The sequence below is a fragment of the Megascapheus bottae genome, unplaced genomic scaffold (genome assembly GCF_031878675.1).
Source record: "Megascapheus bottae isolate mThoBot1 unplaced genomic scaffold, mThoBot2.hap1 HAP1_SCAFFOLD_91, whole genome shotgun sequence".
NCBI lineage: Eukaryota > Metazoa > Chordata > Mammalia > Rodentia > Geomyidae > Megascapheus > Megascapheus bottae.
This window is the reverse complement of record NW_028327688.1, coordinates 69,033-91,714: the sequence shown is the minus strand read 5'-3', so window position 1 is coordinate 91,714 and position 22,682 is coordinate 69,033. Positions and strand designations below refer to the sequence as shown.

At 45.1% G+C, this 22,682-nt stretch overlaps 1 protein-coding gene across 1 annotated transcript; it reads right to left on the bottom strand.

The window, feature by feature from the left end:
• Positions 1-1,667: 1,667 nt before the first annotated feature.
• Positions 1,668-22,492, bottom strand: LOC150039496 (uncharacterized). The gene is made up of 6 exons (XM_090327778.1): positions 22,162-22,492; positions 8,589-8,812; positions 4,034-4,203; positions 3,448-3,543; positions 2,507-2,700; positions 1,668-1,858 (listed from the first exon to the last, which is right to left on the bottom strand). The coding sequence occupies exons 1-6, from the start codon at positions 22,490-22,492 to the stop codon at positions 1,668-1,670; spliced, it is 1,206 nt and encodes a 401-aa protein (XP_090183904.1).
• Between the last annotated feature and the right edge of the window lie 190 nt (positions 22,493-22,682).

Genomic DNA, 22,682 nt, shown 5'->3' with positions numbered 1-22,682 from the left:
AACTGGCCTCTCTGCCTGCTTCCTCATCTGCAAACTCTGCAAATGAATGACGTTCCTCTGAGCGCTATGGGATCCAGTGGTTTCTCCCACTGTTGGTGCTGCCCTGAGTCTCTGTGCCAATGCCTTCTCTGGACTCCTGGAAATTTCTTTCTCCTCATTGTCTAATCAATCATCCAAATTCCTCAGTCTTCATAGGTGACAGGAGGGGATCCAGGAATAAGAAGGAATGGTGGCCTGTCCACTTCACTGTAGGCAATCATAGAAGAGACACTCTTAACTCTGTGAGCAGGGTCCAGTCAGTGAGTGCTCCCATAATTGTCATGGGCCGGAGGGTAGAATAGTCAAGGAGGGAGAGGATTATGGACTTTCAGCTAACTTCCTAACAAAAAGTTCTGGATTTCCTCACCTAGGGGAGGGGCTCTGAATCATGAGAAAGCTTCTTTCCCACAAAGCTCTTCCCTATGTGTCTTTGTCCTGGCAGAAATCTTTCTCTATGCATCTGGGTGGGGTGTTCCCCAGATATACTGTAGTGGATAAGCGCGTCAAGGCATTGAGGAGTGCAATCTGTAGCCCTTCCCACTGAGGCTTCTGGAATCATGTGTGAAGGAGCTCAGTATGTTGGAATGTAGAGGTAGATACATCTTTTCCTTTCTTGATTTGTGTGGGTGACTCTATCTGAGCGACTAGTTCACTTGGGTTTCATGGTTGAGTCTCAAAGTTTGGGCTCGCAGTTATGTCCAGCTGAGATTTCAGGGCTGAGTGAGCAGTGCCTGGCCTCCCTTGTCAAGAAAACCCCCAGCCACCTTCAGTTTCCCTGTCTAGTTCCTGTCTCTGTTTTTGTATGGCGGTGAGCAGCATCTGCTCTAGGGAGAACAGAGAGACCCAGTTCCTTCAGGTAGACATCCTGGCTCTGAATGTTAAGATCCAAACCAAGTGTGTGCTATGTCTGTTTGGCTCTAAGGACAGCTCTGAAATATCCTATGGCAGAGCAACTCACTCCTGAGCAGTGCAGCTGACTTACATACCAGGCACTCAAGAGCCTGAGATCGGAGGATCCCAGTTCAAACCACAGTCACTGAGTCTGTGAATTACAATCAACTCCAAACATGGAGTGGGCTTGTGACTGAAAATGAAGGGCACTGAGTATTAAAAACTGTGGACAACAGCCATGCCCTGAGTTCAAGATCCAGAATGGAGAGAAAAAAAAAAAACGGGAAAGCATTTCTTTTTGGAACTGGATCCCACTTTTGCCTTCTTAGCCCTGTTCTTTCTGACCCCTTTCTCTCTACCTGAAAGAGTAGCACTTTGGTCCGGAAGTAAGAGCATGAAGGAGAAACGATCTCTGACAGTTTCTGGTGTATCTGAATGCTATTTCTGTAGGAGGGACAGAGAGAAGTGACAAATGGGAAAGTGAGAGAGAAGGGAGACAGGCTTGGTTTTGTTTTAGAGCCAGGCCTGCAAGTTGCCTGAAGAGGAGGTTTTCAAATGATTGTATGAAGCTCCCAAGGACCCAGAAGCAATTTCTTCTTCAAGTCCCAATGGAGTCCTCTCCACGCATAGCTCCTGAGACACAGAGGTCTCATGTACACTTTAGTGTCTGCACTTAAGAGAGTGATGCTAGGAAGCGTGAGCCAAGGTGAAGCTCAGGCTGGATGAAAGCTTGGGCTCTAGGGGAAGGAGAAGGATGAGAAGGCAGCCATGCAGAGAAGGAAGCCCGGTCCACCCTGTGCTGCCCAGGGTCTCACCGAGTCCATCCTGGTGAGCTGCTCAGCCACCAACAGTGGAGGGAAATCTAAGACCTCATTCTTCTCCTTGTTCAGTCCCTCCCCTGTGCTCTCTGAAGAAGGACAGGAAGATCCTGTGAAGAAAGCATGCCGGGTCTTATTTCGATTCTCCATAAATTAAGGGATCCCACCCAAGCTGTGAACCAGGGGTCAGATTGTTGGTTCCCAGGATATGGATTCCAGGCTCCCTTGGGAATCTGCCATGAGGCCAAGTTTCAAACTGGCTCCCAGTCAGCAGAGCAAAGGAGGCTGGTACTGGAGGTGACATAGCCTCAGAGTCCCGGGAAGACATGGCTGCCACCCACACCTGATGCTTTTGCTCCCATCTCGTGGTACAGTAGAGTCAAGGCTGACTTTGGGTTTTGGTCTAATCCTGGTAATGTTCCTACAATTCGGCTGCACGCCAGAGCTTGGAGCTCAATGCTGCCCTCTTCTTCTACTTAGACAAACACTGGGCTAATGCTAGAGCTGCAGCAGAAGACAAGGCCCTCTCCATGGAGGATTTGGCCTGAGTCTTTGAAAAGAGAATAAAGACCCTCTTCCCTTTGACTTCCCAACCTGGATCCCTCTACACATCCTCATTTTCAACTTCTCTGCACAGTCTCTGTATTCCAGCGTCTATCTTCTTCCTGGCACAAGGCCTATATTAGAGCCTTCTCCACCCTCTGATGGCCCACATTCATCCCGCCTCTTTCCTCTGCCTTCCCACCCAGTTTCCACACCATCAGACTGTGTCTGGCTGGGCTCTTGGGCCTCCATCTGAGCCAGGAGCAGTTGTGCACGGCTCTCCACGTGTGATCCAGTCATGTGCCTCTTCAGGTGAGCCAGCAACTGCTTGAGGCAGGCAAAATGTGGAGGCTGGCAGAAGTCCTCCCCGTACTCGTCCAGCCACATGTCCAGGATAGAAGAGATGGCACTAGGGGAAGATGGTGGGCAGCAGAGTCAGAAACCTGGCCAGCGGCTACCCCAGACACTCTCAGCACTCATTTGAAACATGGACATCAGTATCTCCCCAAGCCAAGCTTCTTTGGTGGTGGAGGTAGTGACAGTCCTCAGGAACCAAGGAGGGATTGAAGGGAATTCCAGGGAGCTAGCACCCAATCATGGGATGAGCAACTCTGCCCTCTCCAGGGAGCTCCCCATACTCTTGCAGCTCTCCAATCCCTCCCCACTGCATGGAGTCTCCATGGGGTCTGTTGTATGCCTGGCATGAACTGGCTGCTGGTGCACATCTACTGGTGACTCTGCTGCCTCCGTTCCAAGAGCCACACGTGGGCTATCTCCCCACCTCACTGTTCTCTTGGTGACCCAGCCAGGCCTTCTACTCTTCCAGCCTTCCTAGGGTCAGTAGAAGTCCTAAAACATGACATCAATGCTCTAATCCTGTTTGCGAGGCCATGGTGAGGACAGGCAAGGCTGAGCATCAGGGGCTGTGGAGCGGATGGGTTGGCACAGGGCTCAGCTCTGAGTTGAAGCCTCCACCAGTGATCCCAACAGCACTGCCGGTCATGGGTCAGCCTCCTCCTGCATACATATGCCACACTTCAACCCTGTGGTGAGAACGTCAAGATCTCTGGGATCCTGAGCTTGCCCACCATGCTACACTCAAACTTGGCTCCACTGTGCACACAGATGCCCTCGTTTGTGACCAAAGTCCACTCACTTTCTGAGTTTGTCCTGTGGCATGCCATCCTGGCTGGAGAAAGGCAGGATTTCATCCTGTGTAGAGGAGTCCTTGAAGGCCTCACCTCTACTGAACCTGTGGAGGAATTGCACAGTTACTGGCTGTCTCTTCCTGTGTTTTATCCGCTTGCAACAGTGCGGCTTATTTGTGCTTTCTCCCTACAAACATGTCCAGACCCGGAGGGGCTTCAACCTATGTGCAAAGGATAGGGACAAGCCTTTTCTCCCTTGAGAATCCTGTGGGCCGAGGGTCTCTCACTCTGCCTTCAGCTATCCCTGCTCTGTCTACATGTAGTTGAGGAACCATTCTCCAAACAGGGAAAGTCTGCTTTGTCTGAGGGCTCAGAGCTTGGAGGCAGAAAGCTGTGTCCTGAGGAAGAAGGACACAGGGCTGAGCCTACACTACTAGGGAGCACACAAGGCATTTCCCATGGCTCTGGCATAACCTAAGGAGCTTCTCTGCCCACCCCCACTCCACAGGATCAGAGTAGCCCTGAGAGTTGTGCAGGTCATTCCCAGGGTCCCGTGGAGAAAAAGAGTCCATTGCCCTTGCAGTTGGTACTCACGTTTGAAACAGCAGGTCCAGGACCTGTTCGGTGCTGGTGAATTTTCGGTATGTGGAGAGGAAGGTGGGGATGAAGAAGTGTTCCCCGGTCAGCTGGGCAGGCCCCAAGTGTTCCACCAGCTGCTCCAGGGTGCCTGCCCTGCAGCCCTCGTCCTGGCTTGGAGCTTCATCCTGGAGTGGGACCAGGGGAATAGTTTAAGCTAAAACTAGGGAACCAAAGAGGACTCTCACATACAGTCCAGGGAATTACATTAAAATAAGTTCCTATTCTCTCTATGTATGTCTTGCTGTCTCTGTCTCTGTATCTCTCTCCCTGTCTCTCTCTGTCTCTGTCTTACTCTCTTGTCACTCTCTGTCAGTCCTTCTGTCTCCATGTCTTTCTGTCTGTCTGTATGCCTCTCTCTGTGTCTGTGTCTGTCTGTCTGTCTGCCTCCCTCACTCTCTCTCTCTCTCTCTCTCTCTCTCTCTCTGTCTCTCTCTCTCTCTCTCTCTCTCTCTCTCTCACACACACACACACACACACACACACACAAATACACAGAGGTTAAGGTGAGCTGGTAATGACTGGAGACCTAGGATGTGGTGAGATGTCCAGCCACTTGGCCTGGGCCTCCATGTCACCTGTGGGGTCCAATGACCCAGAAGTTTTCACTGCCAGGAGTGGCCTTGTTTGGACACTCATGTGCCAGGCACCCTCTAAGCTCTTCTATGAGGCCTGAGCCTCTCCCATTTGAGGAAAAACTGGCAAACATATCCTGAAGGTCTGCTAGCCACACAAGTGAGTTTTGGGGTGTTTGTGTTGACTGTGGGTGCCCCCAAGGTTCTAAGTTCCATTGTGAAGGCAATGAGGTCATATGTGGAGGTCCCTTCAATTGACCCCTTCTTTCTGACACACCCTCTCCAAAGGTCCCCTTCTCTATCCTTGTTGTGGCTCTAGGCAGGACACAGCTGTCCAGTGTTACCCCAACACCTCAATTCTATGGTCCGGGGTAGACCTGTGTGGAGTAGACACCACCCTGGAGGAGACACAATTGGGTTCTCAGCCTCATGGGACCCAACCTTAAACCCCTTTTCTCTCAAGTCCCACTCTGCTCCTCACTTGTCTTCTAAGACACGAAAGGGAAACCTTAAGATGAAGATTCCTGAGAGATGCTATGGATTCCCCAGTGGTCAGGTTTCAGGGTCAAGTCTAGCCATGCTGCAAGTAGAAAACCACTGAAGCTCAGGCCAAGGTGCTCTGTCCCTGATACACAGTTGTTGTCTACACAGGGCACAACCCATTCCTTACTGGGACCCGAAGATTGACACCTGGGTAGAGCTTGGCTGAGTGTGGTCTTAAGGGAAGTGTGACTTCCTCATTTTGTGGCAGTCAGCAGTGGGTTTGGGGAACACTGTATTTCAGTATGGACCTGTGTGGCCATTTCCTGGTCTGGGAAGTGTGTTCTGTCATGTCTCTCCAGCCACAGGGACCTCTTTTCTAACCTGCTCCTGGACCCACGTGTGCTTCTGCTGTCTTCCTGGCATCTTCATCGCTCCCCCCACATTCTCCCACTTATTCCTAGAGAGTTTGGCAGGGGCCAGAGAGACTGAATGCACATCTGTCCTCAGGAGTGAGGTGGAGGACTGGGCCCCTCCTTCCTGCAGGCGGCCAGCTTGCAGAGGACCCCATGTAGCCTGCAGTCTCTCCCAGCTGCGGTCACATAGCTTGGATCCCATGAGCACCGGCATTGTCAAGGTCTCCAACCCTGACCGTTCTGTCTTTAGGAATTTGTACTCAGGACCTGGATGTTGTTCTAGAGCTCTTTTTGCTCAAAGCTAGAGTACTACAGGTTCAGGCTCCATGTCTACTTGTGGAGTTTTCAGTGGCTATGTGTGAGGAAGATTTCATGGGGACTTTTCTGCACAGGCACCGTGATCCTCTGATCTCAGCCTCCCACCAGCACCAACCAGCTCTCACAGATGCGTAGAATGGTTACAGTTACATAGGACATGGATTGAGTTCTTTTCCTTTTGTCCAGTGTCATTCCTTCCGCAAACTATCAGTTTCCTGCTTCTGTTTCTCCATGTGACCTTGTCTAGATGTCTTTCAGTACAATGTCTATTGAACATCACTGATGAACATTTTCACACTTTTGTCCTGAGTTCTATGTTCCTACCCAAGATAGACACCAAAACAAGTGTACAGAAAGAAATAAGAAAAGAGAATTAGCAAAACCACACAAGAAAAATATGTTTTTCTATACAGTGTTGTTCATAAAAATATGTTTCTGAGTATGTATATATACCTGTTGTTTAACACATGTGTACATCAGTATATAGCTATATATCTATCTATATATATATATGTATATATATATATATAGCAAACAGATTAGTATATGGGGTAATTGTTTGTCATATGTTTCAGCCTGGTCTTCACAGATGATTTAGTTGGGTTATCCTTTACTTTGCTCAGAGTGGATTGTTAACATCTGTTGTTGAACGGAGCCATCATCTTTGGTTAGCCTCAAGACACTGTTTTAAAGTGTACATAGTTGATTCATTGGTTTGTGCATCAATGTTTATTTACCTCTTCATGGGTGTTTTCCCCTTAGATCATTCCCTTCATTAATATGCAGTGTCCTTCATTATCTCTTTCCCCTGGTTTGAATCAGAAGTCTGTTTTATGGTGTAGCCTCATACAAACCCCACATTCAGCCAGATATGAGGAATGATGTGCATGTTTAGTATTTGTTTAGGCTATTTGTGTATCCTAGCAGTGGATCATTGCTGGAGAATATTCTGTGTGCAGCTTCTTGAATGTGAGCTTCATGGTCATCTGGTGACATACTCCTTTGAGGCCTATTAGCCCCATTGGCATTATTTGAATTCAGAAATATGTTTGTCCATTTTCTGCAGTGAAACCACTTTTCTAGCAATTATTGGACTGCATAGAAGTCAGCATTACAGGACATCATATGACATGGAACATCTGTACAAGAATGAAGCTTCTTTAACAGTGGAAGGGCCTACACACTGAGGAGAGTCATTAGATCTAGTGATGCTGGAACTCTCGACTACATAGAGCAGCTGCTTTCTATCTCCACTATGTTACAGCATACCCTTGAGTTTCTTGAGAACACACATACACACACACACACACACACACTTATCTATAATTATATATTTGTGCATCTCTCTCTTCTATGGATATATGCAAGTAATTGTCAGAAGCCTTGACTGAATTGCCAAATCTAATTTTGCTTTTGTTTTACCAGTCTGGATATCTTTAAATCTATGCTTGAGAGTTGTCCTTAAACTTTATTTTTTCCTATGACTAGTGCTGTAGCATTTGAGCCACAGGGTCACTGCCTACTTTTTTGGAGTAGTTATTTGGGGGTTGGTGTTTCCTAGAGATTCTAGCCAAGGCTCTACCTCTTGTTTCTCAGCACCTCTTGCAGGTTTTCCTGTTTCTGTTGTACTGAGTAGTTGAACCTAGGGATTTGTGCATGCTGGCAAGCATTCTACCCCTAGGCCACATTCCCGGCCCTGTGCATTTAAATGGAATACCCTGTGATGTAAGGCCAGTGTATGTTCTCTGCAATTCCAGTGACATTTTCTGAGAGGCTGCAGTCCTGCGTGGGTGGGTGACCACGGGTCTCTTGAACCTCATGCCTATGGGATGACCACCATTCATAAGGAGGATTGGATCAAGGTACTCTTATCCCATTGAGTATCCTCCATCCTCAACAATGCACTAACGAGGAGTCCACTTATTGGAAAATGAACTGTGATTAAGTTTTACAGGCTCATGGCTTGTCTATCTTACAAATAAGGTCTTGAGTGCAATGCATAACTGAAAAACCAACAAGCAAACAAACAATCCAAAAATCAACCATCCTGTTCTGCTTTGATTCATTTCTTTTCTAAGATGAAAGAAAGAGGCTCAGTGACAGCGGCTTATGCCTGCACTCTAGCTACTCTGGAGTCTGAGATGTGGAGGAAATTCAAAGGCAGCCTATGGAGGAAATTCTGTGAGAGTTAAATGTCCAAGTATCCACCAAGTGCCATAGGAACATGTGTCTCATGCGGTATAGTACTAACCTGAGAAAGGAAAGCTGAGGGGACTCTAGCAAAAAGAACTTAGCCCCTGGAAGTGTTTGTGTTCCCTTAGGATGACTTTCACCTGGCCTTCCCTTTTGAGACCAAGCATATTCCTTATGTTTCATCCTGAGTAGTGTGTCATCACATGTTTACAAGTGTGGATTAGCCAGACAGTCAACGAATATGAGTACACATCTCTAATTTTTGTTTGTCATTCATTTAGTACGCATGCACATGACTATTGACAAAGCATACTTAACAGCTCTACGCTAAAAAAAAGGCACATGGAATATGCAAACATAGGGTCAGGTGAATTACTTAAAAATTATTAACCACACAAACACATAAGCACACACACATGCACACACAGACACAGACACTAACAAACAGGGAGAGGAGAGCCGTTAATGACCGGGGGGATTTAGATATGTCCAGCTCCCAGACTCTCACTGCCCTGAACCTCCCCATGTCACCTGTGGGGTCCAATGACAGCATCTCCAGAAATGTCCATGGCCAGGCCTGGCCTTGTTTGGACACACGTGAGCCAGGCACCCTCTGTGCTCTTCCATGAGTCCCGAGCCTCTCCCATTTGAGAAAAATCGGGCAAACATCTCCTGAACGGCTGCTAGCCACACAAGTGAGCAGTTGGGGGCTTGTGTTGACTGTGGGTGCCGGGATACCAAGGTTCTAAGTTCCACTGTGAAGGAAGTGAGGTCATCTGTGGAGGTCCCTTCAGTTGAGCCCTTCCTTCTGACACACCCTCCCCAGATGACCCCTTTTCTCACCACTTGCTAGTCCTGAGCATGACCTCATCCATTCATTGTTCCAGCAACTGTTCAATACTATTCTCCCCAGTTAGACCTGGTTGCAGCAGCCACACCACCTTAGAGGAGATACAGATGGTCTCTGTGCCTCCTTGTGCCCAGTACTGTCTCCCTGTAACCACAATTTCCAGTGTACTAAGCTGGTGACTTGTAAGAGATAGAACAGGGCAATGGTTAGGAGAGAAGCCATGTAAGATTTTATGAGATGCCCAGTGGATAGATAGGCCTCAGGGCTAAAGCTCCACCATGTCCCAAGCTGCAAACAGGAAAGCTCTGAGGCTCAGCCCAATATGTTCTGGCTACTGCTAAAGTGTCTCTCAGTGTACAATCACAAGCCCGTCCTCACAGGGCCCTGAGCTTCGAGGCCTGGCAAAAGCACGTCTGTTTGATGGAGTTAGGAAAGTTTGATTTCCTTCAAGTGCGTGGCTATCAGCAGTGGGTTAGGGGACACTGTGTTTCAGCTTGGAAAGGTGAATTTAATTATTGAGTTGTTATGCTTTGGATATGAGATGTTGCTTTTCTTTTCTATATTGTTTGTTCTTCTACATTATGGTTTGTACACCTGTTCGTGAATTTGTCTTTTAATTCCTCTCAGATGAGAGAGAGAGAGAGAGAGAGAGAGAGAGAGAGAGAGAGAGAGAGAGAGAGAGAGAGAGAGAGAGAGAGAGGAGAAAAAGAGAGAAAGAGGTGTGTGACAGGAACATGGGCAAAAATTAAAAAATAAACAAAGCATTTACATACAGTAGGCAAATTCAGTGAAGTCCGTACTGAAAATATAGACGGTTGGAGCTTGGGTTCTTAAAGTGGAGTTAACAATTATAAATAGTTCTTCCATTCTATTTTTTGGCTCCCTTGTCAAAATTAGGTGGCCATAAGTCTGTGGTATAATATCTGGGTCCTCAGTTCTATTCTATTGTTCTTCGGGCCTGTTCTTGTGCCAGTACCAAGCTCTTTTGATAATTATAGCTGTGTAATAGAGTCTAAAGTTTGGTATTGAAATTCCTCCTGCGCTGTTCTTTCTGCTAAGAAGTGTTTTTGCTATACGGGGTCTTTTATTATTCCATATGAAATTCTGGATTGCCTCTTCTATTTCTTTAAAGAGTGACATTGGGATATTGATGGGTATTGCGTTGGATTTGCAGATAGTCCTTGGCAAGATTGTCATTTTCATGATGTTGATTCTTCCAGTCCAGGAGCATGGAGGTTTTTCCATTTCCTTAGTTCTGCTTTAATTTCCTATTCAGGGTTTTAACCTTTTCATCGAAAAGGTCCTTTACAATCTTAGTTAAGCTAATTCTTAGGTACTTCATTTTCTTTGAGGCTATTGTGAAAGGAGTTGCTTTCCTGATTGTTGCCTCGTTCCCCTCACGGTTGGTGTGTGTGTGTGTGAGTGTGTGTGTGTGTGTGTGTGTGTGTGTGTGTGTGCATTTCACACATTTTATTGTTTTTCTCCCACACAGAGTTAGAGACTTAAACCTGTGTGCAATTTCCTTGGTAGCTTTCTTTGCTTATTTGAATATTAATCTTTCCCTTCCATAAAAGCACATGACTTTTTTCCATATGTTTTTATTGTAATTAATAGAAGGGTTACATTATATTCACCAGATAGAAGGTACATTACTTCACATACATTGATTCCCTTTCTCATGTCTTGGTCCCCATTTCTCTCCCCCTATCCCGACCCTCATCTTGTTTCCCCCCTTCTCTATCCAATTTCAAATAACCAATATATCAAATACCAAGGTGAAATACTGTAACAATATGAGATAACCATGGGACAGCAAAAGAGATGAGCTATAACATAGGACATTAAGGACAACAATCACTCATTATATGGCTTTTGTTTTTATCTTATGGAGGTTCTTTCATTTATTGTCATCCTCTATGGCCTTATTTATCTCGATTTGTTCTATTGTAAATCTCTGCTAGGAGAGCCCAAGGTTTCTACTGATTATGATAAATGAGGGAAACCATTGAGCTTATGTTCTGTTGAGTGTAGCTTACTTCACTTGTTTTGTAAGTCTTTCCATTTCCTTACAAATAACACCTGAGTTTTTAACCTATTCTGTTTACCTATCTGTTTTGGTAGTAGCATTATACCATTTTAGCCATTATATATGAAAACATTTCAGTCCAATGAGTAATCAGTCATGTATAATGTCCTTAATATGTTCGTCCTTTTTTCACTTTCCTTTTTTCTGTTGTTGGTGCGGGTACTAGGGGTGAACTCAGGGCCTGGGTACTGTCCTTTTCCCCCTCAAAGTTGGAATTCTACCATTTGAGGCATACCTCCAGTTTGGGCTTTCTGTTTGTGAATTGGAGATAAAAGTCTCACTGACTTTCTGACGTGGGCTGGCTTTAAATCATGACCCTCAGATCACAGCGTCCTGAGTAGCTAAGATCTTGCAGGTGAGCCACCAGCACCCAGCTGCTTGTTAACATGAGGAGAAAAGGGATTATTCTCGAATCATTACTGCATGCATGTGTGGTAGCCTAGGCAAGGGCTGATCCTGGTCACTAACGCCAACCACATGGGACATATTACAGGTTGTGTAAAACATCACAGAACACGCAACTTCAGTTGTGGAAACATGGTCACAGGCTGGGATGAGGTGGAGGGAAGCAGATGTCTGCGTGTTTCCATGAACTCAGGCACGGAGTGACTTGAGGTGTTTACTGTGATTCAGTGTTCCTGCCGTAAATCATGCTCTGTCAATCACTACGGACACAGTTTTAATCAGTTACACATTTTGAACCACAGTGAACTAAGAACCAAAGGACTAAATTTGGGTCTGACTTTTTTTCCCTAGGTTGAGTGCACCCTCCTGTCTGAAATGGATTTTTATTAGCAATTGTTGTTTTGCATGTTTTTCTTGACAAGTGGTTTTAAAATTGTGTGTGTGTGTGTGTGTGTGTGTGTGTGTGTGTGTGTGTGTGTGTTCCTGTGCCAGAACTGTGACTTGGGTTGAGGGCTTGGGCATTGTCGTTGAGATTTTTTGTTGTTGTTGTTGTTGTTGGACATGGGGCTTGAACTCTGGGCCTGGGCGATGTCCTTGAGCTCTTCAGCTCAAGGCTATCACGCTACTCCTTGAGCCACAGCGCCACTTCTGGTGGTTAATCGGACATAAGTGTCTCATGGACTATTTTTAGTGCCTGGATTGGCTTTGAACCAGGATCCTCAGATCTCAACCTCCTCAGTAGCTAGGATTACAGACATGAGCCATCACCCCAGCTCCCTAGGCTTTTTTGCTCTAGGTAGTGCTCTACCACTTAACCACAGTGTCACTTCTTTTTTTTGGTGGTTAATTGAATATAAGAGTCTCAGGGACTTTCTTGACTGGGCTGGCTTGGAACCTTGATCCTCAGACTTTTTCTACTTTTGCAGTGAACAGTGATAGATTGCTCTGTAACATGACACTGGATGGAGTTTCTGTGTGTCTGATGTGGAGGACAGAAGGACAGAAGGAAGGAAACATACTTTTGCTCTGTGTACCTCTTAGAGATAAATGTGAGGAAACAAAGTTGGCAAGTGGTGTCTGAATAGTAAAAAATATTACTTCAAGAAAGCAGAAATACCAGTATTTTTTGTGCTTTCAAATCGGCAGCAAAATAAAATGCATTGCTATCTGACCTGATTCTCAGTCTGGTGCCATGGTTTCTGCCTATAATCCCCACGACTCAAGAGGCTGGGGTGTGCAGATGACCACTTCAAACAAGCTTGGGAAAAAAACTCCACAAAATTCATAGGTAGAATTAACCCACTAAACACTGAAAGTGAGAAACAAAGATCAACAAAATAGTTGATAAGTCGGGAAAATAATAGTGTCTTACCACAATTGCATGGCACATATGGTAGTGAGGTATGGAACTTGTGTCTTCGTGCATGCTTGGCAAGCACTCTACCACTAGGCCACAATCTGGCCCATTCCTAGTAACTTTTTTTGCATATTCTTTTATCCTGGTTTACTTTCTTAATTTGGGAATGAGCATCTAATTTTTAATCATAGTAAAATTTTTTAAAAATTTATTGTTGGGGTAATGTATAGAGGGGTTACAGTTACATTCATCAGGTAGTGGGTGTGTTCCTTCTCACACATTGATAGTCCTTCTTATGTTTTTGTCCCTGTTTCCCACCCCCTCTCATCAAGGTACATATTAAAAGACAAACTTTAGATCATTGCTGAAGATAATTTTCTAGGAAGGCAAATTTTTTTCCCTCTCATATGAGACAATTGACTTGTCAGTGTGGTTCAGTTTCTTGGAAGACTTTTCAACTTCATTCCCTTTTTCTCAAAGTTTTATGCAATGTCAGCTTGGTAATTTTAGATTTCATTGTGTATTGTTGGATTTACTTTTAACCTCCCTCAACATATACAATAACTTTAGAGTAAACCCCTGTGTTGAGTTGCATGTTGGGATAAATGTCAATCAATACCATGTAGTGCCATTGGTTTGTCTAACGAAATTGGTCAATGACAGTGAGGTCAACAAGAGTTCCAGGCATCCTCTTTTGAAAATAAGTTGAAAGACCAACTTTCCTCCAAAGTCCAGTCAAGAGCTGGTTAATGTAATTTCCAGGCTGTGTAAAATGACTGAGTGAATTTCTTATTTCATTAAGCAGATGCTTTCTAGAGCACTACATGTGCTGAGACAGGTATGCTTACTCTGCTCCAGGTAGAAAAAATCCTCCCCACTGCCTTCATGCACTTCTTAGTATGGTTCTAATAACTTCTTTTTTTACTAGAGAATTTATTAATGTTGATTTTTACATCATAGTTTAAATGACAAATTTAACAAGTGGTCAAGGAGTCTAATAAATTTTAAGGTAAGACCTCTCATTGCAATTCAATTTTATTTTGGGATAGCTCATTAGAATCTTTTTTTTTTTTGTCAGTCATGGGGCTTGAACTCTGGCGCCTGGGCACTGTCCCTGAGCTTTTCAGCTCAAGCCTATCACTCTACTCCTTGAATCTCAGTGCCACTTCTGGTGGTTGATTGAAGATGAGAGTCTCACAGGCTTTAGTGCCCAGGCTGGCTTTAAACCACGATCCTCAGATCTCAGCCTCTGAGTAGCTAGGATTACGGGTGTGAGCCACCAACACCCCAAAGTTCCTTGGCATCTTTATGGATGCTGCTTCTCTCTACTTTCCTGATTCTAGCTCATAGTCCCACTTCCTTCCTTCCTCCTTCCATATTAGATTCTGAGACCAAAAAATCCACTGCATTTAACTTGGGAGTTCCCTGGTTTGCCAGCCTACACACGCAAATACACGGGGTGAAACATGAGCCTCTTAACACATGGCCTAGCACACACTTCTAGAGACTGAGTTTATTTTCCTTCAGCTTCATTTTCCTTCTGAAATAATTACTGTGTGTGTGGAGTGTGTGGGGTGGGGGAGATATAAAACATCTGATTTTTTTTCTTCATTTCCTCTTCTGTTTTCAGCCACCTGTTCTGTTTTTTAATTAACCCCAACACAGTAAAAAAAAAAGAGCTATGATTCTGAGAGAGAGAGAGAAAAGTGGGGGGAGAGGGTAAAATAGAAGAAATGCCACGTATGCTAAAATTTTGCCTAAAGGAAACGCATACTTACGGTAGGGTTTCTATGTATTTTTTTGGTTCCATTTGTAGATGTAACAGTGATAACTTGAGTATTCATTTCTTTCCTTCATGATGAATCAAATGTTTCACTTGTAATACGCAATTTGACTATGAGGAAGTAAAAGCTTATTCAAATGAAGGCAGAAAGATCCAGAAAGGGAGAGTCAAAGTCACTGGCTTTAGGAGGTTTTCTCCGCCACAGAAGGACGGCTAAAGAGCCTGTGAAGTTGGCAGGACTGGATGTGTTGTAAACAATGTGTGCAGGGTTGTGGAGTCCTTGAGTGTGTTTTCATGACAATTGTTGTCCTGGACTACTTCAGTTCAATCAATGGTCTCTCACCTGTAGGCTTTTCAGCACAGGGTTGAGAATTCCCTCCAGCTAGCAAGAGGCATCAGGATGGTTTTGAGAAATTACTGAAACTCAGACTCCTGGATTCAAGACTATCTTTTCATCCCTTCAGATGGTAAAATGCTAAGTGAGACTTACAAAGGAAGACTTCTCAGTCATCACATTATTTGTGATGGTAGAAACTCGGCACAAACCTGCACAGTTGGACATTTAAGGACAATTTCATGGGATTTGGGAGCAGTCAGAACTGGAGACCAGCTGGTGCAGAGCTGTCCCCCAATATGCCCTGGCCTGGCTCCCATTAAGAATTTGAAAATAGATTATTAGAAAATTAGCTCACCACATCTGTCTGCTGTTTATTGTTGTAGCTAATGCCAGGACAGCAAGAAAGCCCTGGGGACATGTAGTTACCATTTAGAAAAAAGAGATACCACATTTGTAGCACAAACCTATTTTTTTAATGTGCCACTATTGGGCCTTGAACAGAGGGATGCATGTTTTCACTTGAGTTTTTCCACTTAGGGTTGGTGTTCTACCACTGGAGTCATAACTCCAATCCCTCCCATCAGTCTTATGAGGTTGGAATGCAATCTCAAAGAAATCCTACATTTTTTCAAATGCATGTGGAAGTGATGGTTAATATTATTTAAATTCATCTAAGAGCATTATTGAGCTCTTTGCCTCTTTTTGTCAGGAGAGATATGTGAAGTATTTTGACATGATAAAGGAGTCAAGCCTGTTCAAGGAGAAGGGAAACATTTCACTGGACTGTATAACCTTCCTCGGGGTAGCCTCCTGACATCCTTACTCAGGAACCAAGAATGATTCAGGAGATCTGATTTAGCTAAATTCTAGAACTGTATTTCCTGATGGCTTGCCACATCTGGAAATTCGATTTTTAACAGATCAATGGTGATTGTTTGGAACTGTGCAGTCTGTTCTAGTGAGGGTAGTAGTATGATGGGAGTAACATCACTCACCCTATTAACAATGATTCTCTTCCTCCTCACTTCCCCTGTTGGGTGAGAAGGGGGAGCACGTGGGTAATTTGGCTTATCAGCTGGGAATCCTCTTTTAAATATTTAAAAAGATCTCCTAGCGCGGTCAAATAATTTTCATCCAAGAGAGGGAGAGAGAGGACTGTATTTTCATGCTGCTCTGGAACTCCTGGGACGATGAATGTATAAATGCACTAGCAAGAGTGCTGGTGGTTACTCTGCGTGTTTGATAAACACAACCACTGCCTTCCAAGGTCTGGGACACCAGCTCAACAACTTTGCAGGACCTCCAGCCCGCGGCAACCTCAGGGGTGACCACTGGAGGGTAGCAGAGCCCGCGGGATCCTCAGGAGCCAGGCAGGGCCATCCCTGGGCTTTGGTGGTGGGGGGGAGGGCGTCTCTGCTCTCAACTTGGGCCTCAGTGGCACTTCTTTTCTGTGCCCTGAATTCCTGCCCCCTCATTTCCAGGGCTCCCTCCACCCTCCCAAGGTGACTTTGGGGCTCGGCGACACTGGCTCCCACAGAGATCACCAGGATGTAGGCTTCCTTGCATCTCCCCTGGTCTTTAGAGGAAAAAGGATGGATTTGTGGGGACCATGAAAAGCACGGCCCACGTGGGGACAGAGTCGGGGTGTTTTGCCCTTGGATTCCTCTTCCCAGCCTTCCCCAAGCAGAAGATTCTGGAGCTGCCACTGACTGCAAGTAACTAGTGATTCTTGGGAGACCCTGGATTTCCTCAGTGTCAACCTGACTGCAAAGGAAAAAACAAAAACAAAAATCTCCAGTTTTGGCTAAATTCTGCGGCTGAATTTCCAAGTGCTCAGGAAGTGAAATCCTTAAATATTTACAAGATGTAAATTTCCCAAACATGTCCCCTGCCCCTGCCTCCTATAGGGAAAAACCTTTATATGACTCCTCTCTCTCTCTCTCTCTCTCTCTCTCTCTCTCTCTCTCTCTCTCTCTCTCTCTCTCTCTCTCTCTCTCTGTGTGTGTGTGTGTGTGTGTGTGTGTTGTTTCCCTGGCCTAATGTACTTAGCTTTAACATAATCCAATTTGTCAAATATTTCATTTTCTTTCTTTTTTCGTATATTTATTGCAATTAATAAAAGAGTTACATTATATTCACCAGATAGAAGGTGCATTTCTTCACAAACATTGATACCCTTTCTCATGTCTTGGTCCCCATTTCACTCCACCCACCTCCATTCCTTCTTTTTTTAATGGTTGTTTCTTCTGTGTTTCTTAAGAAGTTTGGGCCTACTGTCAGGTCACAAAGATGGTTTGAGTTTATTCAAAGAGCTTGGTTACCTTATTACTTCATTCCTGTATTCGGATTTAAAGTCAGGGCTAGAGCTTTCATTTGGCTTTCAAAAGTTTTTTTATTGTTATTATTAAGGTGATGTACAGAAGGGTATCTCACTGTGTGTGTGTGTGTGTGTGTGTGTGTGTGTGTGTGTGTGTGTATGTGTGTGGGGGGGAGAGTTGGGTGTGTGTGCATTCGTATGCTGGTAGTGGAGCTTGATCTCAGGGTCTTGGCATGTCCATTAGCATTTTTGCTTAGGGCTGTGTAGCGAACACAATAATGATACAGATGAGTTGAGATGCATAAAGGTTTTATTTCTCCAGCGCTGGTTCCATAGTATATTATTCTATTACCCTCCAGTAGGTGGCGCACCTCACCCACCCAATGCAAGGCTCCCCAGCCTCCTCCTACCTGCCTGTCCCAGCCAAGACAACTCACTTGGTCCCACAGGTTGGCCTGCTACCACTTGAGCCACAGCTTCACTTCTGGGTTTTTGCTGGTTAACAGGAGATAAGAGTTTTACGGACTTTTCTGCGTGGACTGGCTTGACCTTGAATCCTCAGATCTCAGGCTCCTGAGTAGTTTAGGATGAGAGGCAGGAGCCATTGGTGCCCAGCTCAGAATTTAATACTTTGGAGTAGTTTTAAGTTCACAGTGAAATTGAAAGAAAATGACAGATACTTCCCATGAACCCTCTGTCCCTACACAGGCCCAGTCTCCCCCACAACCAACATCCCCTACAGAGGGGTACACTGTGAGAATCAGTGACACACACCTTCCACTGGCACCCATGTCTCCAGAGACTACAGAGTGTAGCTTATTTGCCCTGTTGTGTCATATGTGCACTGTGGTCCTGGGCCCAGGCACAATGTCGTGTGTCAGTCGTGTTATGATTCATCAGGAGTAATGCCAATGTTATACAATCCTTTGCTCCAATATAGATTTAAAGCCTATCAATGATTTATGCAAAGTTCTATATGGCTCAGTTCCATTGGTCTGAAACTCCCTCCCTTTATGACAGAGTCATATTTTACATGAATGAGTTGTCCACATAGCTGTTGAATTCTTTATTGTATTGGTCAATGTTTGATCTGGGCGAATATCAACACTTGAATTACAACAGCGTTACCCCTGGTATCAGTAGCTACTAAGCTAGGCTTTTCGTATTCACTTTCAAAATTACCCCTATGTTTCTTGGCATAAACACTGAAATTTGATTCCTAGATTAATTTTGTCTTTTACTTTATTGGCATTGTTCTGTATGGGATTACTAAAGCGCTGCATCCCGTGAATATTACATAAACTAGATTTTAGTAGTTCTGTAAGGTCAAATTTATCCTTCTAGCTTGGTGCCAGAATCTCAAGCGTGTCTAAGCTACTCAGGAGACAGATATCCAAAGCACAACAGGTCAGGGATAACCCAAACAACAACAAACCTCCACTAGATTCCATTTCCATGATAACCAGTGGAAAACAGGGCTGGCCAGGCACTGTTGAGTCAGGGTTGTAATCTTAGCTACTCAGGAGACTGAGGTCTGAGGATTATGGTCCAAAACCTGCACAGACAGAAAATTCTCTGAGACTCTTATCACCCATTAACCAACCAAATATTGGAAACAGAGGTATGAATCAAGTAGTAGAGTTTTAGCCTGAGGACAAAAAGCCAATTGAGAACTTGAGTGAGGCCCTGAGTTCAAGCCTTAGTACTGGCACAATAAACATAAACCAACAAAGGAAACCAGGCCTGGGACTTGTAGCTCAAGTGGTAAAGAGCCAGCTTAGCAAGTTTAGCAGTCTCAAAGCCCTGAATTCATTCCTCCTACTAATACTGTGGTTGGAGGGGTGGTGGAGGGGAAGAAAAAGAAGCCAAAACCCAAACAAACTTTCAATGACTTTGTTAGCATACCAGTCTGAATTACCCTAAGCAGGAAAACATATTCCTTTCCTTCCCCACTTGGCTTTTCCAAGCCCCATTAGTCTTTGGAAGCCTGCTGGGATGGTGGGGCTGTCCCCAGAGCTTTCCAGCTGTGCCATGCCACAGCTTTAATCTCACAACATCTGGCTGTTTTAATCTCAGAATACTCCCATGCCTCCAGGCCCCTTAGGATCTGAAGCACCTTCGCTGTCCTTTTTCCAGTCCTCTCCAAAGGGCACTCACCATTCAGGACGCCTCACATCCTGGCAGGGCCTGGCTCTTACACATGCCAGGGTCTTTCCCCTCAGTTTGACCTCCCTGTCTGCCATGGTCTTCCTGCTTCCATTATCACTGGAAAAACCATCAGATTAATCAACATCTTTCCTTGTATCTGGCTAAAGAATTCAGGCAGGATGTAAACTACGCAGTGAAAGTTCACCAGGAAAGAAATATACTTTCAGGAGATTGAAAGCAAGCCATTTCAGGGTGTGAATGATGGTTATTTTTACCCCAATATAACTTTTACTCACCTGTAAGTGGCTTAAGTCCATCTGCAGGCCCAGCACAGTGGGCAGAGCCACTGTCCCAAGATGAGGGAGGTTTAGGAATTGCATTTGACCTTTTGGGCTTGGTTTACTGGCTTAAATGGTGTTAATTAAATCTGTTGTTATAGGAATTATTGCTTGACTAACCATTAAGCTGGAATGAAGCTTGCCAATTAACCATCCTTAGGTGGGTGGAGGGCTAAAAAATCCATCTCATGACAAAACTGCTGGGCTACTTTGGCTGGATGGAAATTGCAGACAACAGTTTTCTCTCTGAAAGCTTTGGGGTACCATCGCCTACTTCTTGCCTGCATTGCTCCATCATTCATGTCTGACTGTTACTTATCTCTCTTGCATTTCTTTTATTGGTCCATGCCTCTGCAACCTGCAATCACTTGGCGAGGCTTTCTTTCAGTGGGTCCCTTGAACTCTGATTCTTCTTCTAGAATGGAAAAAATGGTGTTGGGGGCAGCAGGTATGGAAATGAGTCTCAGAGGCTTTCCTTGCCCTTGGCTAACTTCGAACTGCAGTCCTCACATCAAAGCTTCCTGATTAGCTAGGATTACAGGTGTGAGCCACTGGTGCCTGCCTTACTTTGTTTGTATTGTCTATTAAATGCTCTAAGTGGCTTTTCTCCTGTCTTTATTTATTTTTCCCAGTTCCTGGATGCTTGCCACTGCTTATCTCATATCCACTAGTAAGGTGTCATTGATATGTAGGTGAAAGAGAGTAATAAAGACAGAAGATAGGATTTTTTTTGCCAGTCCTGGGGTTCAGCTAAGAGCATGAGCACTTTCCTTGGTCTTTCTCAAAGTCAAAGCTCTACCACTTGAGCCACAGAACCACTTCTGGCTTTTCTCTATGTATGTGGGACGTTTCCTCCAACAGAATGTGATCAAATGTTCACAACCTCTGCGACAAGTCCTTGGAAGGAAATTGCTTGCCTTCCCTTTCTTTTTTGCATCCTTTTGGCTCCAGTTGGGATATCTGTTGGCCAGCTTGTCTCAGGGTAGATGAGGAGCATATTGCAGGGAATGAAAGGGCCACGAGAGGGGTGGCCTCTCTTTGGGTTCTTAATTACTGTTCCTATTGGTGATCACCCTCATCATCATGACCATCAGATCAGAGTTACAGGCAGCCAGATAGGAAGATGGCAAAGGCCTTATCTATCCTGCCTGTCCTCTCTTAAATCTTTTCCCAGGATTTGTCACTAAATATTCCCACTTCATTGATCAGAGTTTAGCTGTATCTAGTTATACAGTGACCCAGATAAAAGTAAGAATTGTTTTTAACTAAGGAAAAGAAAGAAGTGTTGAGTGGACTTCTAGTTAGAAAACTCCTATCTAGGTCAACAGTGAAAAACAATGGCCTATAGACCAAATCTACCCACAACCTTGTTTTATTATTATTATTGCAAATACATTGTTTTTGCAGCAAAGCCTTAAGCATTCATTTTACATGTCATCTCCAGCTAACTCCAGGCTAGCAGAGTTGAACAAGTATTCCAGAGAGCAAAGGGACCATGGGCCTAACCTGCTTACCATGTGGAGCTTTCTGTGCATTCTCAACAGCAGTGGATGGCTTTGAATGAACATCTTCAGTCCTTGGGATGACGCTGTGGGAGGAGAATTGTGCTTGATAAGGACTCAGTGATTATTTTTCTCCAGGCCCAGGAGATTACTATATATGTTAGGCATATGTTTGGCTACAGATAACATAACCTCAGACCAAAGGTGGATTAAACAAAAAGGGTTTTCTTTTGTTCACATTCATGGTGACGGGCTGATGGAGATGTTCACTGATGCTTTTGAAACTGGGCGCTTTCTTCCCCCACCCCCCAGACATTCATCTCCATGCTACCTATCAGTGGCTGAATACCCAGCCACACGTTCCACAAGTCTGCATCCCACGGAGGCAGGAAAAATGGGAAGGTGAAAATGGCCATACTGCACAAGTTTGTCCCCATCCTAAAGGCTTCCACATCGGACTTTGATGGTTAGTACTGTCTGGGGACCTCCGCTGACAGCTGAGGATTCTGGGATAGTGAGAATATAAACTGGATCACATTAAGGGTCAAATGAAATGGAGATTATGTTGGAGAAGAAGAGAAAGGTGCAGAGGTGCTATAGAGGGCCATTTACTGTTAATTATGTTATTCTAATACCTTCTAATGATCTCAATTCTTTTTAAAACTTCATTTTTATTATCTTTAAGGAGTTGTGATGACTAATTTGCTATATCTAAATTAATTCTAGTTTCCACATGTGCAATGTTTTCTCTTTCTGGGCTTGGCTTACTTCGCTGAAGATGATTTTCTTTTCCAGGTCGTTCCATTTCTTTGCAAATGATGCAATTCCATTCTTTCTGAAGGATATATAAAATTCCAGTGTGTGTGTGTGTGTGTGTGTGTGTGTATACACAGTCTCAATTCTTCTTTCCACCCTTGACCCTTACCCCTCCCGGTCATAGTTCATAACTTATGTTTTTTTCTCCTCCCCTACCTTTCATACCTTTGTCTAGGTGAGAATCCTGGAAATGAGCCTGAAGGGGCGAAGCTGCAGAGTGCCAGCAAACAGATTGTGCAGAAAACCATCCTGCAAGCGTTTTGGGCAGCTTACAGTACAGTGCATTCACACGAGCCCTCGGCCAAGAAGCCCTGTTTTTAAAAAAGTGAGTTTGGAGTTTTAGGTCCCGAGGTGCGGCGTTCAGAACCCCAGCACAGGTGGGCTGAGTCTGGGCTGCGAGGCAGGGCCGGCCCGGCGCCAGCCCTCGCTCAGGCTCCACCTTTCCCCATGCATCTGTGGCCCAGGGGAGGCGCCTGAGCCAGAGCAGGCAGCCCATGGCCCGATCCCGGCCTTCCACAGGCTCCCATTGGCGGACCCGGAGTGGCCCAGCTTCCCTATGCCCTGGCGAGGTGGCGGCAGGTCGGGCTGGACCCTTAGTTCCCGCTCCAGGCCCCAGAGATGACCGCCGGGTGGAAGCCGCCCTGCCCTCGGACCCGGAGCGGCAGGAGGAGAGAAGACCGCGGGGA

Coding starts and splice junctions, on each gene's coding strand:
- LOC150039496 (XM_090327778.1), bottom strand. CDS start 22,492: ATGGGCTGCCTGCTCTGGCTCAGGCGCCTCCCCTGGGCCACAGATGCA. Junction 8,813..22,161: donor GGATTCTCACCTAGACAAAG/GTATGAAAGGTA, acceptor CTTCCTTCACAG/TGGAACTTAGAACCTTGGTA. Junction 2,701..3,447: donor CCACAGGACAAACTCAGAAA/GTGAGTGGACTT, acceptor ATCTTCCCCTAG/TGCCATCTCTTCTATCCTGG.